Source organism: Lemur catta, chromosome 10 (genome assembly GCF_020740605.2).
Source record: "Lemur catta isolate mLemCat1 chromosome 10, mLemCat1.pri, whole genome shotgun sequence".
NCBI classification, from domain to species: Eukaryota; Metazoa; Chordata; class Mammalia; order Primates; family Lemuridae; genus Lemur; species Lemur catta.
In genome coordinates, this window is record NC_059137.1 from 68188313 (window position 1) to 68206571 (window position 18259).

The 18259-nt window shown below is 39.0% G+C and overlaps 1 protein-coding gene across 1 annotated transcript in view; it reads left to right on the top strand.

Moving 5' to 3' along the window:
• TMC1 (transmembrane channel like 1) overlaps positions 1 to 18259 on the top strand; it is a 154970-nt gene that overhangs the window by 97551 nt on the left and 39160 nt on the right. Inside the window, exons 9-11 of the mRNA XM_045562137.1 lie at positions 5866 to 6008; positions 15994 to 16138; positions 16765 to 16959. Coding sequence (XP_045418093.1) covers positions 5866 to 6008; positions 15994 to 16138; positions 16765 to 16959 — 483 coding nt within the window. The remainder of the gene's footprint in view (positions 1 to 5865; positions 6009 to 15993; positions 16139 to 16764; positions 16960 to 18259) is intronic.

Genomic DNA, 18259 nt, shown 5'->3' on the forward strand with positions numbered 1-18259 from the left:
AAATCCATTAAGGTGTCACATTCCTAATGTTTGCATTCATGTAGGTGCCTCATGATAGGCTGAACCAAAGTTTTGGGTAGGAGAACAAGTCCATGAGAATTCTGTCTCCATTTAGCTGTGTCATCCCAAATGTCAGAGCCCCAGCCTTTAGTTTTAAAGGGGATCTAAGTCTAGCGAGGCCCCGAGGAACAGGTCACCTCCAGTGGCCTCCTTAGCAGCTCTGCCTGTGGCCTGATTTCTTTTTGGCATGCTGGCCACCCACCTGGGCTCAGCCACAGCCTGTATCAAGGTATTACTTCAGTGGCATGTTTAATATCCTTATTTCCTGCCATCCAGAGACTCCTTTTCTTCCAAATGGCACTATGAGCGTGCACTATCATTGAGAGTCCATATAAATGTTTACCTTTTTCCCTCTGGATAACTGTTGTGGTTAAAGCAGTCAGCTCAGCTTTCTGGGCCAAAGTCCTAGGTGGCAGTGCCACTGCCATGATCACCACATATCCAGCCCTTTCTTGTCCATAAAACTGCTCCTGTCGGTGAAAAGATCCCAACCTGGCTGTGGCATCGGCCAGTCTGACAGATCCATCGTGCTAGAATAGACAGCCTCCAGAACCTCTAAACAGTCATGCTGCAAAGGCTCATTATCTTTGGCTGGCAAAGCATGGCAGAATTGAGAATAAACAGTCTAAACAGTCCTTAATAACGACTCACAAATAGCTGTTACTTCCTGGAGGCAAAGAGGCCGTCCTCTCACAATATCGTTCAGTGACTTTGAGAAGCATTTCGCTGGCCTGGGATGTCTCTCAGCATCTATGCTAAGACTCCAAGGCTCATTCCTTGTTTTTCATATTATTTAAGAGTCAGGCAAACCCAAAGCAGGGGCAATCCTAAGCTGTCCCCTTAGGGGCCCCATACAAGGGCTTTACCATCAGTCTAAAGTCTGAGATCCAGATGCCATTCCTAGGAACTCCAGATGAGTAACCTGCGGTTTGCAAATCTGTCTGATTTCAGGTTCTCCAAGTCCCACTAAGCTCCCATCAAAGAGGGCAGGAGAGCCCTTTTAAAATCCCTAACACAGCCCAGGAGCACCTCAAGGCCTCCCCAGTCCCAGAATCCTGTCATTTAAATGCAACTGAGTACCATTTAAGTTCCTCAGCTTGCCTAAAGCTGCTTCACCACCACCTGGCCCTTCCCCCACTACTCCCTGCCTGGTTCATTCACAGAGCACTGGATGTGGCTGGTGCCAGGATCAGGGTGGCAGCTGGGGAAAGGAGTCCCCAGGATTGTTTCTGTCCACAAGGCTTGGTACCAATTGAATCCTCACTGTCAATTTTGCCCAGGGCTCCTGTGGGGAATATTTGGATTGTAGCTACTAGTGAGGCAGGAGTTGGTGCACCCCCCCTTTGTCATCTGAGTCCTGGACTTAAAAAAAAAACATTTTCTCTCCTAGGGGCTTCTTGCTACCTGGAGTCCTTTGCAATTTTGGGCAGTGTTTTTTCTCAACCTCCTTTCTTTTTATAAAAAGCACCCTGATTGTGCATAAATTGTCCTGCTCCCGTTATGGATGTCCTCTGGCCAAATTGAGCTTCCTGCCAGGAGAGACCATTCCAAACTCCGAGTCATAGAGTCATAATTAGTGGGCATAGAACTGAAGAGTTTGAGTCGCACCCTTCCCTGCTCCCTCACGATGCCAAGATGGCAGTGGTGGCAGTGGGCAGCATTTGCCCTGGGATGTCTGTGGGTCTGTGATGGGGCCCCATACTGCCCCGACTGTGACAGGCATCTCAGCTGCCCGGAGAAGCTGGCAGGCCCCGGAGCTTCCCCACTGCCTTGTGTGCTATGCGTGGGGTGGGGTTAGTTGGGCAGCAGGTACTCCCTCCCCAGCCCCCATTTCCCCCTCATTAGTCAGGTAGTGGCTGGTCCCCCCCAGGGCTGCAGTCCTAGATGGTGCTTTGCCCCCACCCCCCCCCACCCCAGGCCAGCCCAGCAGCAGACCCAGAACTGGTGTGGATCAACAAAACAAAGTATCATGAGTATCCCACCCACCACCAGTAGAGGTCTCTTTTGTACCAATAACTTTATCCCAGGCCTTTAACATTGTATTAGGTCATTAAATATGAAATGTCCGACCTCGAATCAAACTTAAGGAAATCGGACATTTCATACCCAATAACCCAAGACATATGGGATCTCACCCAATTTACCTGACCTTTGACAAAATAATTCCAATAGTAAGACAGTATAATAATTCAAGGTTTCATTTAACAGCCACTTCTCACATTCCAGCATATACATTGGATTACTACAACATGATTTTCCTTACACAGAGGTTCATAACTATAAGTTGACCATTGAGCCAAAATTTTTCCCAAGGGACTTTTAGATCGCACTTCCTTATGTTGCAACAAAACTAACAAATAACAAACACAGACAATACAGAGAATTCTCAACATAAAATGCCAGGCCTATCAAAAAAATGGGAATCCAAAGGGGACAGATGTCATCCCAAATGGTGCCTTGGCACCTCAGATGTCCTGCATAGGGCTGGAAGGTTCAAAACCCTCCCAAAATGGTGGCCTAGTTCCCCCCCATTCCCTGGGAACTGCAAATGAGTTCCGAATTCAAACCAGGTTCCCTGGCTCCAATCAATCTCATGATGACTTACTCCCCCAAACGGCACCTCCAAACAGATGCCCTGCTGTAGAGCTGGAGGGTTCAAAACCCTCCCCAGATGTGAGGAATTAGGGTCTCAGCATGCATGCTGGGGAACTTACCAAAGAAACAAATGGCCATGGTGTCTGGACACTTCCCTAATCCATTTTCTTCCCCTCAACTCAGTTCATGTTGGTGTGGGGAGGCTGCATCTACTTCGGTGGGGGTGAAGAAATGGGAGTTCCTCAGAGCAAAAACAGTCTCCTACTCTCTCACTTTGAAAAGAAGCCTCTCCTACCAGAGAAGACCCATAGCTTGTCTCAGGGCTGCTCCCTGCTTCCTCCAGCAGTTGCAGAGTGCCATTCCATGAGGAGCTGATGGACCCACGTAGGGATTCCAAAATATGTTACCAAAAGCTAGGCACTTGTCCCTGAGGCTGCATCAGAAGAATGAGGACAAGTGGTTTGAGGAGAAAGAAAGAGAAGTTTATTAATTTATCAGCAAATGAGGAGGATGGAGACTTCTCTCTAAAATGCCATTGTGTCCTAATCACAAGCAGAAATACAGAGCTTTTAAAGGGAGGCTTTTCAGTTCTGGGCTATTATTGTTCAGCTACAGTTGATGATTCTGGTTGTCCTATCTCCTTTGAAGACAATCCCATGTCCTCTGGCCAGTACCTCTGCCCAGACAGTTCTGCTGAGCCAGCTCCTATAGCACAAAGAATAGAGGATATTCCCCTGCCCCTCCCAACCCTGGCCTGAGGCAGGGATGCAGGTCCTAGTTCTCCAAAAGGAGTGGAAGATGTTTTAAAGAGACAGAAAACATTTTTGCCATTTTTTTTTTTTTTCAGGCCATTTCCTCTGTTAGATACTGTTGTTTCACCCTGGGACAGAAGGACCTGAATGAAGGTTTAAGGCAGGGTAGAAAGAGATTGGATTTAACACACGTGGAAGGATGCAGGGCCCTTAACCAGATGAATGTGAAACAAGATGGCATGGAACTGGGAGCTGGGAAATCCTGCCAAAGAGGATCCTCCTGTGATAAAGATTTCTGAGTCTTGTTGGCCAATCCACTTCTATTTGGTTCCTTATCTTGGACATGAGACTAGCCTACCTGTTCTATCTGAGGTTTCTACTAGTCATTTAGCCCCAAATGTTCTTTTGATCTTGAATTCCTGGGCTCAGCGATCTTCCTGCCTCAGCCCTCCAAATGTTCTTTGGGGTTGAATATTAGAGTTCTTCAGAGAAACGTAACCAATAGGAGAAATATGTATATATATGTATATATTTATAGAAATTTATTGCATATAATTTATTTGGATTTATTATATATATAAATCTTGATATATATAATTTACAATTTAATATAAATAATAGATTAATTATGTATATATATATATATATATATATATATATATATATAAAAGGAGATTTATTTTGAGGAAGTCGCACACTCAGCTATGGAGGCTGAGCAGTCCCATGATCTGCCATCTGCAAACTGAAGCCAGTGGTGTGATTAAGTGTGATTCTGGAGACCTGAGAACCAGAAGAGCCTACGGTGTGAATCCCACTCTGAGGACAGGAGGAGATGAGATGAGATGTCCCAGGCCAAGCAGTGAGGCAGGGAAAAAGGGAGCAAATACCTCCTTCCTTCTTTTGTTCTTTCTCCTTTTGTCCTGAGTGGATGAAATGATGCCAACCATGTTAGGAAGGGCCATCTACTTTACTGCGTCCATCTATTCAAATGCTGATCTTGTCCAGAAACACCCTCACAGACACACCCTGAGACTGTGTTTCATCTGGACACCCCAAGGCCCATTCAAGTTGCCACACAAAATTAAGCATCACAGGTTGGATTTATTTTTTTGTAAACTGAAAAATGCAGATGCAGGTTGGTGTGGTGCAGGGGACCTCAGCACTTTGGTATCTACTTACAACCCTTTCATCCCATCCTGTCCCTAGGTAAGCTCACAAGCTCCTCTGAGATTTTCTAGAGATTTTATTTCCAGCTAGTTTTTAAAGAGTACAACGTTAAAAAATAAATTTGCAGCAGTTTGAAAATTTGAAAGCAAGAGATTTTTTCAGATCTCTATTGGCCTCTGATTTGAGGTAGCCATGGATCTTTTTTGAAGGTAATTTTCCAAATTACTTCTATTAATTTTTCCTCTAGGAATTAGTATCCCAGGCATTTTCTCCTCTTCCTCCTCCATGTCCCCCTCTCTCCCACTTCTCCCTTCCTTAGCAATGGGCTTCAAGGTTACTGGGTTGGTTTAAATGATATTAAAGCAACCAGTTGGATTTTGTAAGATTCAAGGGTAACTTACCTGATCTCAAGAGGAAGCCCCATATTGGCAAGTTATTATTTTCTCATTTCACAAAACATACTAATTTTTTAGTTATTGCCAGAAAGAAGTCAGAGAGGCACTGGGGAATGGATATATACTGTAGTGATATGGAAACTGTGCTTCAATGCTGAGAGTGAAATACACAGTGAATGTGAGAGAGAAAGGTGAATATTGTAAAGGAAGCAGCATCAGAATGTGCCAGTGTTCTGTGTAGAGAGAGAACTTATTCAGGTGGTTTTGGGAAATGGTAATTCCAACCCTCACAGATAATTTTTAAGAAAGAGAATGTAATGCACAAATAAACATGCTTGTTATGGGGGAATTCTATAATGGTCTGGATGAATAGAAGATTGTGCAGATGGGTTCCAATGTCATCTCATCTGTTCCTCACTTTTGCTAAGTGGGAGCTGAGACATAGCCCCTGTGGTGCAAGGAGAATGATCTAATTATGGATCAGGTGACTGGAAATGGAAACCTGCCACAGCACTTGGAGGAAGCACATTTCAGCTTCCCTGCCGCCCCACCCCCACCCCCCACCCCATGTTAAGCAAGCTCTTAAAATTGTAAATCTAATGATACCGTGAAGTATGTTTTGATGTTAAAATCAACGGGCATTTCATGGTAATGGCTCCACAGCTGAGCAAGCCTATATTTGCTTAAAAATTTTATCTATTTAGAAATCACTGAAGCTGCCAATCAATGTGGCAGCTGACACATTCACTTTATGTAACAAAACAATAGGGCTCATGTCAGAACTATGACCCAAGTTTGAAAATTAATGTCATTTTGTTATTACTCTTAAGAGTTGATGTTTTCCTTTGAGTTGCTCTTCACAGCATCTGCTAAGTGGCTTTGTTGTTGGATTTTAGGGCTTGGCACAATATTCCGTCCTCTTTTATGGCTATTACGACAATAAAAGAACGATCGGATGGATGAATTTCAGGTTGCCGCTCTCCTATTTTCTGGTGGGGATTATGTGCATTGGATACAGCTTTCTGGTTGTCCTCAGAGCGTAAGTTTCATTTGCCTTTTGGAAAGCAAGCCATGATTTCTGGAATGGAATGTCGGGGGTGTAAATTTAAGAATTGGATATAATTTTGTTGCTATTTTATGTCTAGAGGATGCAGAGCCTGTAGGAGCTGAAATGTAGTTTTAATACTGACACTAATGTTAGACTATTACATCCTCAAAACAAAAGAGTTGAACACAAACACAGGCCTTTGGGTCATCTCACTGGGTCAGCCTGATAGTTGCAAGGCTATCCTGTGTTTAAACATATTTTTTGAAACATGTCTTTTTGTACTCCCAGGTGTGAATCAACATTGCCAACAAGACAGGGAAACAGCTGCTGACCCCTCTTTTGCAAGCAGAGAGGTTTGCAACTTGCAGAATCACCTCAATAGGCAAAATCTGTTGTTATCTGTTTATTTTATTTTTTTTTTACAAAGAAGAATAATCACTCATCCAAAAAATTTTAGCTGTGTAAGACAGCAAAAACAAATGGCTCCCAATGAGACCATCACACTCAACTCTATAATCATGCTTTGTCTTGGGAAAGGATTTATTAGAGTCTGGGGAAGAATTTCAGTGGGGAACTAATACTGCAGTTCATTTTTCCCTCTGCCTGAAATATATTTATAATACCCCACTTAAAGGCATTGCAGAAAACCTAGCACAGTTATTTGGGGCTATGAAAAATCTACCCTTTAGCTGATTTTTTGAACTAGTTTGGAAGAAGAGTTAAAACATCTCATGTAAGGTCCTCATTCTTTTATTTAACTGTGCACAGGTGAATCAGCCTTTTGCCTCACTGTTGGAGGCCCTCTGCCCGAGGGGCTAAAAGGGGAAAAGTCCACAGTCACCCTAAGTAGGAGCTCTCTACGGCAGTCTGTGACACACTTTGTGTCCTAGACCTGACTCACTGGTTCCTCTCATATTTAGTTTTCAAGCTCTTTCAAGACTTGAAAAAATTCTTATTGGAAACCCCATATCCAAGATATTTATTAACCTGTCCCAGTGTTATATAAGGTAACTGTCCATTGGCTAAAGTACTACCACATTCCAAAAAATAAGATATTTCGTATTCTTTTGACTATATTACTTTGGTTGAAGTCAGTCATACCATTTACATTACTGAGGCCTCATAAGTATCATCTCTATGTTGGTCCTTTAGTCTCTGGTCACTGGGGAAGAATGTTTCTTCATGTATAATTGCTCAGATTTTTTCAGTGACTCTGCAGAGGCCGTGTACCCCAGTGGGCTCTCAAACCATGTGCCTAGGTTCAAATCCCAGCTCCACCGTATATGTAATTACACAACCACCAACAAATTGCTCAACTGCTCTGTTCTTCTGTTTTTCATTGCCCATAGAGATGTAGCACGTGTGAGTGAGCAAATGAGTAAATACATACAAATCACTTGGAACACATCTGGCACATGAAAAGTGTATAACAAATGTTAACCATTTTATTAGGATTATAATTCATAGGCTTATCGATGAAATAAATAAAGCCAGCATGGGAGGAGTTGAGGCCACATGATAGCCCGCCCAAAACAGGGCAGTCACATATGGTTGTGCAGTTGCCCACTAATATATTTGCATATTTAATAAAACAATTTTCTGGCAGATGAATTTAAAGCATCTAGAGCATCATTGTGCAAGGAAAGCCACATATATCATTAAAAAATTTCTAGTAGCCATAGTAAAAAATAAACAGGTGCAATTAATTTTAATCATATATTTTATTTAACTCAATATATCAGATTACTATCACTTTCGCACATAATCAATATAAAGTTGTTATTGAGAAATTCTCTGTCTTTTGAGGGTGGTTACCAAGTCTTTGAAATCTGATGTGTATTTTTCACTAGTCACATTGCAAGTGCTCGGTAGCCACCTATTGCTGGTGGTGACAATATTGGCTAGGGAAGCTCCAGAGGAAGTAGTGGCTTTTTCCAATTTGCTCAAAAATGCCATTTAGGATAGCTGCAAGGCACCAACTCTACATCTCCCCCTCATTGTCGTCCATGTTATGCCAACCAAACCAGGCTGGCTTTGGCCTCTCACTCTGGCATGAACCTTTGGTTGCACTTCACCTGATTGGCACGTGGTTTAAGCCCTTCAGCTCATATAACAAGATAATTCAGAAGCTATACATGATTCTCACCTCACCCCAGCCCTGGGGACAATATCTGATAACAAAAAGAATTGATGAGATACAAATAATTGTATATAATCATTTATCACCTCTTCCCACCCCCATCCCAATGAGGCTTTTCAAGACTTTTCCCTATTGCAGGGTTCCGTGGGATTAGTTATATTTTTTCTGTTTATAAGCCTGGCCATAATAATATTCATAGAATAGGCTAATAATATCTTCAAATATCTAAATCATGTGTCATATGAAACCCCAACTGGTGTTAAAATTTTTGTCTACATAGACTATCATATATATTTATTTTATAAATATATATGATTTACTTATCCTCTTGGAATAAGTATGAGTGAATTTATGAGACACATTACTCAAACTGAATAGAAAAGAACCTGAGCTCAAAAATCAACAAGGCTACATCAGGACTTTGTCATCCTGCCCAGACTGTTAGCCTCAGCAGCCTCATCCATAAAATGGGGCAAATATCTATTTTTAATTACTTAATAAAGAAATTGGTAGGTAAAATGAGAAAAAAAATCCCAAGAAAGTACTTTGAGGTTTTAAGGTAGGGTGGCTCAGGACTCTCCCCCATTGTAGCATTGGAAGTCCTGCATTTGGGAACCTCCTCAGTCCCTGGCAAACAGGGATGGCTCATCACCTTGGTTTTAAGTTCTTTTCCCCCTCCCTTGTGCCATTCCTTCCCTCTTTCCTACCTTTTCCCTTCCTTTCTTCCTTTTCTTTCCAGGTCACTGTATATTCCTAACCACATCAAAAGCTTAGAAATCTTCATAGTAAATGTAGTCACGTAAGTATTAAAAGCAAGTTAACACAATATAATGTTGTGAAGTTACATGACATGGAAACCACCAGCTCCTTCATATGTTGTCCTCCTGAGTTTGAAGTTTTATATCCCAATGTAAAGGTGGTTTGATATCAAGACACAACTGTTCCCATTAAAAACAGTTGTCTAAGCTAAAACTTAAAAATTCACTGATATATTTTACAGAAGCTGAACTAATGGAAACAGCCAAATCATTCAGGGAATGCATGCTTTGATGAGAAACTCCTTGGTGTCTTATCCCAATAGGCTTTTCAAGACTTTTCCCTATTGCAGGGTTCCCTGGGATTAGTTATATTTTTTCTGTTTATAAGCCTGGCCATAATAATATTCATAGAATAGGCTAATAATATCTTCAAATATCTAAATCATGTGTCATATGAAACCCCAACTGGTGTTAAAATTTTTGTCTACATAGACTATCATATATATTTATTTTATATATAGATCATAAACCTACCTATACTGTAAACCAGCCTTCAACACATGTTCATATTTGGCAAAATTAAAATATTTTATCCAAATTTCTGGATCTGAAACAATAATTATAATTTATATTAATTTATATTTGAAATAATAATAACAATTAACGTTTTTTGATCATCTACCATGCATCAGTTTAAACTGCATCACCTTTAACCCTTAAACATTACAAAGTGGGTATTAATTTCACCACTTTACAGGTAATAAAATAAAACTCAGAGGTACTAAATGACCAGCCCAAGTCATTTGCCCAGAGGACCAATTTAAACCTAGATTTTTCTAGTTCAAAAGGTATGTTCACCAGGCAGGGCATGGTGACTCAGGCCTGTAATTCCAGCACTTTGTGAGGCTGAGGTGGGAGAATTGCTTTAGGCCAGGAGTTTGAGGCCAGCCTCTGCAATAGCAGACCACATCTCTACAGAAAAGAAAAAGAAAAAGAAAAAGAGAAAGTATCTTCTGCCCACCACACCTTGCCACCTCTCTGTATTGTTCTTCTCCTTACATGGGTCAATTTGTTCCTGTCATCAATCTTGTATACTGGGTTGAGTAGGTATTAGTTATTCCTACTGGACAGATAAAGAAATTAAGACTCAGCAGAGTTTGATGATTTCACTAAGCTCAAATAGCCAGTAAATTGTAGAACGTGGCTTTGAACAGCACCATTCTCTAATTCTGCACTTATTTTTTTCTAATTTCTGATATGGACTTATCCTATGTTGGTGATGACAAGGGCCTGGCTCTAACTTGTCCTGGGTAGCCTTTTCAATTCCTTTAAATTCTACATTAAAATTGTTCCTTATCTTTTGTCAAATTTGTTTGGAGCTTCATGGCCTTGAAATGACTCCTATGGCCAAAAATTTTTTAAAAAAACAAGAAAGAAAATTAAACCTATCAAAACCAAGTTTTTGTCTTATAAGACCCTCACATCTTCCAAAGTTACATTAAAATCATGGCAAATCTTCTAAATGAGTAAAACTTTATTTTCTCCCTTCTACCTGGATTGTCAGTGCCTTTGCAAACTTTCTTTTCACTTTTTTAGTACCTGTTTACCCAGACAGCTGTGACCTACCTAATGCCCTGCCTAAACATCTTCTGTATCTCTTGATATCCTTACATGGGATCTTAGAGTCAAAATTGTTTCTCTTTCCACCCTCCTACCCCTACCCCCAATTAATTTTTCTTTGTTGAAGAAATGTCTTTTACCTAATTAGAGAAAAACAATCAGAGTCCCTCATAGACCCCAATCTAATATTTTACTTCTCCAAGATATTTTCATTGACAATGACAGTGTTTGATTTCTCTAATGATGGATTTCAGACCATATCACAGGCTATGGAAGGGTAAGTGGGACTGGTCTACAGGACATGATGTCCTGGCAAGTCCCACAAAGCATATGATTTTTTCCACTTCCTCAAGCTGCAGTTGACTTGTTTCAAAAATGCTTGGAGCAGAAAAGCAGTGAGGTATGAAAGACTAAAAGCCACCATGTCCCATTTCCTATACTGCTTTATGAACCGCATCTATGATTATGATATTCAACATGAAAAATTGACCTCTTACATGCATAGACTAAGGATAGTGGTAGTCCAGAATTAATGGCAACTATTTACAAAATGAGATGATATTGTTGAAACCTATTATGATGACAAGGACAGAATTGAACAGTAATGGCATAATAAGCATATATGGTATGTTATGTACCATGCAAAAGCAATTTATGCTGCATGTATTTATTTGGTGATGCTCTTTCCAGCGCTAAATTTACTTCCAGAATGAAAACTTATGTATTTATTCATTCATTTAATCACTATTTATGGATCACCTATTATACTATGGGCAACCTAGGAAGCTATCTAATATCTGAGGATTTAATGGTGAACAAAATAAAGTATTTGTCCTTGTGGTGCTCAGTTGGGGAAACAGATGACAAAGAAAGGAATGACCAGTGGTTGTAGCCAATATACCATGAATTTTTACTTTTGTGTTATCCTTTGCACTCCAATATTAGGTTGTTAAGTACAAAATGACCGATTTCCTTAAGTACTAAGTTTGACAGTTGATATCTCTGACATTTCGCTTGACACTTCTTGTTTTGTTTTTATTGTGAAGTTACATCCTCAGTCTTTCAAACATATGTTTTGGTTTGTGATTATCTTCAATTTTTTAGAGCAATTTTTGTGAAACCATGGATAAGTCAAAAAATTCGTGTTATTTTTGAATGTAAGTTCCATTGTGGAACTAATGCAGCACAGACAGCTTGAAATATCAGAGAAGTGTTTTGGAAGGATGTGGCTAATGAATGAACACAGTATGTCAATGGTTTGAGAAGTTCCATTTTGGTGATTTTAATCTTGAAAATGAACCACACGAGCGACCTGACACCAAGGTGAATGATGATGAGCTGAAAACTATAGTGGAAGTGAATCCATCTCAACCCACGTGTGAATTAGCAGCAAGGTTTGATGTAACTATTCCAACAATATTGGACCATTTAGAACAAACCAGCAAGATAAAGAAGCTGGATAGGTGAATACCGCATGAATTAAACGAGCATCACAAGAGAAATCATCTGGAAGCTTGCCTTGCTTTGCTGTCCCTACATAAAGGTGAACCATTTCTACACCATATTGTTACACGTGATGAAAAATGGATTCTTTTTGACAATTTCAAGTGTTTGGAACAATGGTTGGATAAAGATGAAGCGCTGAAACACAGTCCAAAACTGAATATTCATCAAAAAAACTAATGGTGTCTGTCTGGTAGTCCAGTGTTGGTATTATCCACTATGGCTTCATGAAACCAGGTCAATTGATTACAGTGGATGTCTACTGCAACCAACTGAATGACATGATTGCGATTAAGCAGCTGAGCTTGGTCAATAGAGATAGGCTAATCCTCTTGCAAGACAATGCTTGACTACATGTCTCACAAACAACATTGCTCAAACTACAGCAGCTGGACTTGGAAACTCTCTGTCATCCACCGTATTCCTCAGATCTTGCACCAACTGACCATCACTTCTTCAGGCATTGGAACACTTCTTACAAGGAAAAATATTCAATTCTCAACAAGCTGTGGAAAATGCCTTTCGTGATTTCATTGCCACTCGCTCTCCAGGCTCCTTGGCTGCTGGCATAAACAAACCTCTGTTAAGATGGCAAAACTGTGTCGATAGTTTAGGTCCACACTTTGATTAATTGTACTGCTTCTTGTTTGAGATATAATAAAGTACCCTTTTGATTTGAAATTGCACATTTCATATTTAATGAACTAGTATTTGCTGAAGTTTCTTCTTTCTCAAGAATTCAGTATGGTAGTCCCCCTTTATCCTAGAGAAATATGTTCTAAGACCCCTGGTGAATGCTGTCAATTGAAACACGTTTCTGTTCATGTCTTTCACCCACAAATTTAATGCCTTTTTTGTCTTAAAAAAAGCCCTTATCAAGCACTGTGGCCATAACTTTTGCAGTGTGAGGTGCAACAGCAAAACTAGCCCGAATTTCTTTTGTCTTTTTTCAGTTTCACGGACAGAAGATTCATTGATTCATTGTTACCATACATCTTAGCCACCTCAGCATTTGATTTTTTTTTCTTTTTTTACTAAGTTGAGAACTTTGGCCTTTTAACTTGAAGGAAGCATTTTATGGCTTCTCTTTGGCATATCCAAATTCCCAACGTCACTATTCTTTTTTTTTTTTAATTTGGTGCAAAGTAAGGTTTATTTTAGATAAAAGAGGGAATAGAATGAAATTTGTCAGAAGCTGTTGGAGGTCAAAACAAACAACAGTGATTCAGTGGTGGAAAATTTGAAAGAGAGGTGGCATTCTTAAATCCATGTAGGTGGTGAAAAGATTCTGATACGTATACTAAAAGATGGAACATGGAAGGGCACTAAAAAGGGCAAGGCTAAAGATGTGAATAAGGCAGTTTTTGCAGGCTTCATATTGTGTTCTCAGAACACATTGCAATAAAAAGTCTTTATAAGAAGTTTCAGTTATGTCACTTATGAGTCATTCTTTATGCTAAATAGGGAGATAGAATCATTGAAAACTACTAAAATTTAGCCAATTCACAAGTCAAGTAAGAACATCACTACTCTTGTGCTTTGGGGCCACTAGGAAGTAAAGTAAGGGAGACTTGAACACTGCCATACCACAACAGTGGATTTGATAACCAAGAAGGCTACTAAGTGAGTAATGGGTGGGGAGTATAGACAGTGTGGATATGCTGGACAGGGGGAGGATTCACATCTCAGGCAGGATGGAGTGGGATGGGATTCCATCGCGGCACTACTCAGAATGGTATGCAATTTAAAACTTATGAGTTGTTCATTTCTGGAAATTTCCATCTAATATTTTTGGACTGAGGTTGATTGCTACTAACTGAAACTTCACATAAGGGGGGACTACTTGGTTAGTATCATCCTTGCAATAATTTTCTTATTCTTGTGTAGTGGTTTATCCTGTGAGCTTCTAGAAAGTTGTTTCCTACCTCCCTCTCAATCCCTTTCCTCATTCTGATTTCCATTTTAGCAGAGAAAGACTACATTATAGTGACTCTGTTGGCTTAGGATTTATGGAGGTATTTCTTTGATTTATTAAAAACATCCCCATGTACCCATAAAATAACCAAATGACCCCAGTTTGTAAATGGAGCTTCAAACTTGTGGTCCAAGGCAAGAAATTGAGTATGAAAACCTTAGGCAACAGTATAAATGCTACAATTGTCTTCGCCAACTTCCCTGGCAAAGCAAATGATATATTGAGCTTGCTACTCATAGACATAGTAGTTGGAAACTACAGCTCCCTTGAAAGAGGAGAAATTTTCATATGCACATTTTTTTCTCTATAGATAAAGAGTAGCTCTGTACACAGAATATTTTTTAGCTATCAGGGCTATATCTCAATAGAAAAATGTTGTCAGCAGAAGTTTGTCTTTGGTATCCTTCCTCATTCCTTTCATTATTCCACCCCTTTTCATGTTATTTTCCACATATTAGATGATCCCAATTTGCTCACCCTCCTGGGAGGCCATCTTCAGCTATAAAACATTGTCATTGACAAAACTCCATTGAAAACTTATTGGTCCAGTGGCCATTTTTACTTGTGGTCCTAACTTTGGCTCAATGACAGTGCAAAAAATGGACCATGGTATATTAATCAAATAAATCATTTTCTACCTAGGTTAATTCCATAGGGAATATCTGATTTCAAACTTTTTGACTTGCAAAAAGGCATTTTCTATGGTTCAGCCTACCTCATGGTGTCCTACCTTGGGCACTGCAGCGAAGTGAGAAGACCTGAGCCCGTGACCTGTCTCCATGCTGTACTGGTGGACAATGTCCAGCAAATCATTTCATATCTTTGAGATTCAGCTTCCCCATCTGTAACAAGAAGAGTAACTACCTTGACCTCTTGCTAAGTTTTTGAGGAGAACAAGTGCATACACGTAATCACCATTTGCAAAGCGTAAAGTGGTGGAAGGAAGAAAGGAATAATTATTTGTGATTATTTTTCATAACAGGTTAGCCTGTTTAAAATATATAAGCCTCCATAGGAGTGGAGCTAATGATGGGGGAATTTAGATGACCTTAGAGATAGATGCCTGTCAACCTACAATGTCAGCTATATGTCACTGCTCCTCTTTCTTCTTTTGGTTCCATATGACTATAATATTTAAAAAACAAAAACCTCATGGAACTGTTTTATGATATATGTCATAAGAAATTTCAATTTTGCTATTTATAGTGATAGGGGGAAGAAAGGAAGTGGAGTAGGTGGAATATAGATCTCCAACCACTAAAATAAACCTATAAGTAAGCATTTTAAACTCCTCAAGCAAAAAATAAAGAAATAAATAAAAACCACTGATTAGAATATATGTAACCACTTGACATTAAAATTGTATGCAAATCTTGATTTTTGGTCAAGAATTGTAGAGTAGACGGAAATTTAATGCATTCAATGTAATTGCTCTTTGGGAGGAGATTCTTGTGGGAATTAAATTTCACATAGGAGTTTCTCGGCCTGGTTTAGTCCGTCCATAGGCTTCAGGTGGTTTGGGAACTAACTAAAGTTCTGTGGAACAGGGTTAATATGTAAAAAAGTCTACACATATTTTTTTTTTTTCCTCAGGAGGGACTCAGTGGTTTTCATCAGATTCTTAAAGGGATCCTTATCCCTTTAAGAACAATTTATATGACATTAATGTCTTAGTTTAAGTAAAATAATTAAAAAAGTGTTTTTTATGTGCCTGTTTATTAAAATCATCAATGCTGAGTAGTCTTTTAATTTTGAAGGCCTGGAAAATGAACAATTTAAAAATTAAACAAAAAAAACCTAAAAAACTATTTTCTGTTCATTAGAACAAGCTTGTTAAAAAATGTCTTTTAGATATTGCTTCTCCAATTTACCTATAATTATCTTTTTTTTTTTTGCTCTCTATCCTCCCCTTTTTTTCCCTTCTTTTCTTTTTATTTTCTTTTAATTCTGGTTGATGGGTTAAATTCCCTGTCTTTACAGGATGACTAAAAACATCGGTGATGATGGAGGTGGTGACGACAACACTTTTAACTTCAGCTGGAAGGTGTTCACCAGCTGGGACTACCTAATTGGCAATCCTGAAACAGCAGACAACAAATTTAATTCTATCACAATGAACTTTAAGGTAAAGATTCAAACTTAAAAAGCCTGTTATTTGTATTTCTAAGAGTAAAATTGGAGGCTTTCCATATAGTCTAGTGAGTGAAGTATTGTGACAACTAAAAGAAAGATTAACTCATCATTTCTGCTTCTTGGGATTAGGGCTTGGTTCTGATTATGCCTGGAAAATATCCAATGAACCATAAAAGCACTATTATAACTTAAAGACTTTTATTCTTTATATTTGGTAATAAAATAATGTTATTTGCTTGAAACATGAGACCATCAGTAATCAAAATCAGATACTTTAAATAATAGAACAATGCTCACTAATTATTTATAGGAACGAGCTAGCACAATATTTAAAGTGACTCTAAAACATTATTATGTAGCTTTAAAAAATTTTACTGGAAGGAAATATCTTTTAGAATAAAGACGATCCTAGTGTTAGATCAATTTGCAAGAATTTTTTCTTTTTTCTCTCACTTGCCATCACTTGTTAACTGTATTCACCTGGTTTGTGAAATCTCAGGTTTAGTTTATGTTGTCATTCCTCACATTCTGATGTTTGCAAAAATAATTTCTGAGTTCATGATACTTTTTGTAGCTAAGATATTTCTTTTTGTTTTATTTTGTTTTGCCTTGGCACAGGAAGCTATAATAGAAGAAAGAGCAGCCCAAGTAGAAGAAAATGTCCACTTGATCAGATTCCTGAGGTTTCTTGCTAACTTCTTCGTGTTTCTAACACTTGGCGGGAGTGGATACCTCATCTTTTGGGCTGTGAAGCGATCCCAGGAATTTGCACAGCAAGATCCTGACACCCTTGGGTGGTGGGAAAAAAATGAAGTTCGTTTCTGCATGCTTTTTATGTGCTTAGAACCTGACATCTGTTATTTTGTGGGTTATGCTTCTATGATGGAATATTAAATAAGGCCACTCTTTGCCTACCACCCATCCTACCTTACAGTTAACCAAATTTATTGTGCATTTTCCACTCTATTCCAGTCTTAATTCTAAGTCTATCAGTTTTTCATTTTGTAATTTGATGAAAAGTTAGAGTCAGAAAAGATATTAGAAAACATACAGTCCAACCACTGCATTTTACAGAAGGAAATTATGAATCTCAGGGGATTGCATGATGTATTTATGGTCACAGAGTTAGAAGAAGCATCAGGGTAAGAACCTTGGAGTCTTGATTTCAAGTCCAAGACTCTTTTTATGACCCTGTATTGCTTTCTCCCTAAATCCCCCATCATTGAAAGATCCAGTTGTTAACTGAATTCTTTGAAGCAGCCATGATACAGCCTTTGGTCCATACATTGATTCCACTGGAATCATTCAGATGGCCTCCCCAACTTTGGGCAACTTGGGGCTCCCTCTGTTTTTCACTAGAAGCCTAACTGTACCTCTCCATCTCCTCTTCTCCTGACTGACTTCCTCTCCCTCCAAATGCTATGCAGATGAGGAAGGCCAGCTCCTTGCCAGGAATTAAACTTTATGATTGTTATTTGCCTTTATCGTATCTGCCCATTTAGCAGGTCAGAGAAAGGGGGCTTGAGGTAGATATTTAGAAGCAGGAAATCACTGGTCATGAGTTGTTGCTAGGGCCTGCTCCCTTTCATAAAGTGTTCTAGCATACAGTGTGACATCATTTTGAGCTTGGGCATTTTCAAAATATAATATGTGCATATTTAAGCTGTGGGAAGACACTCAAACTTTTGCAGAGCCCTGTAGATCAAAATGTTAAGATAAGTCTTCATACGCATAGAATTTCCTAAAATATCTGGAAAAGCAAATGATAGAATCTATAATAATTACCAAAAATGGCTCCAGATAAAAACATTATATGTATTTCTAAAGTGGTGGCAATAAAGACGAGGGTCCATATATTTTAAAGACTATAATATCATAGTCACTTAATGAAAACCTATAAAATAAGTCATGGGGCAGAAGGATTTTATTTATTTAAAACAAAGGAACACCTCAAACCATTTACTAAGTTTGCTTTCAAAATTCTCTCTTACAATTATAATAGTACGTGTAGGCAAAATTATCATGCAGCTTTGGGCCATGGTTCACATTGATCATGTTTTTGTATAAATGAACCATATTAAAGGATGGGTAGTTGATTATCATTAAAAGAATC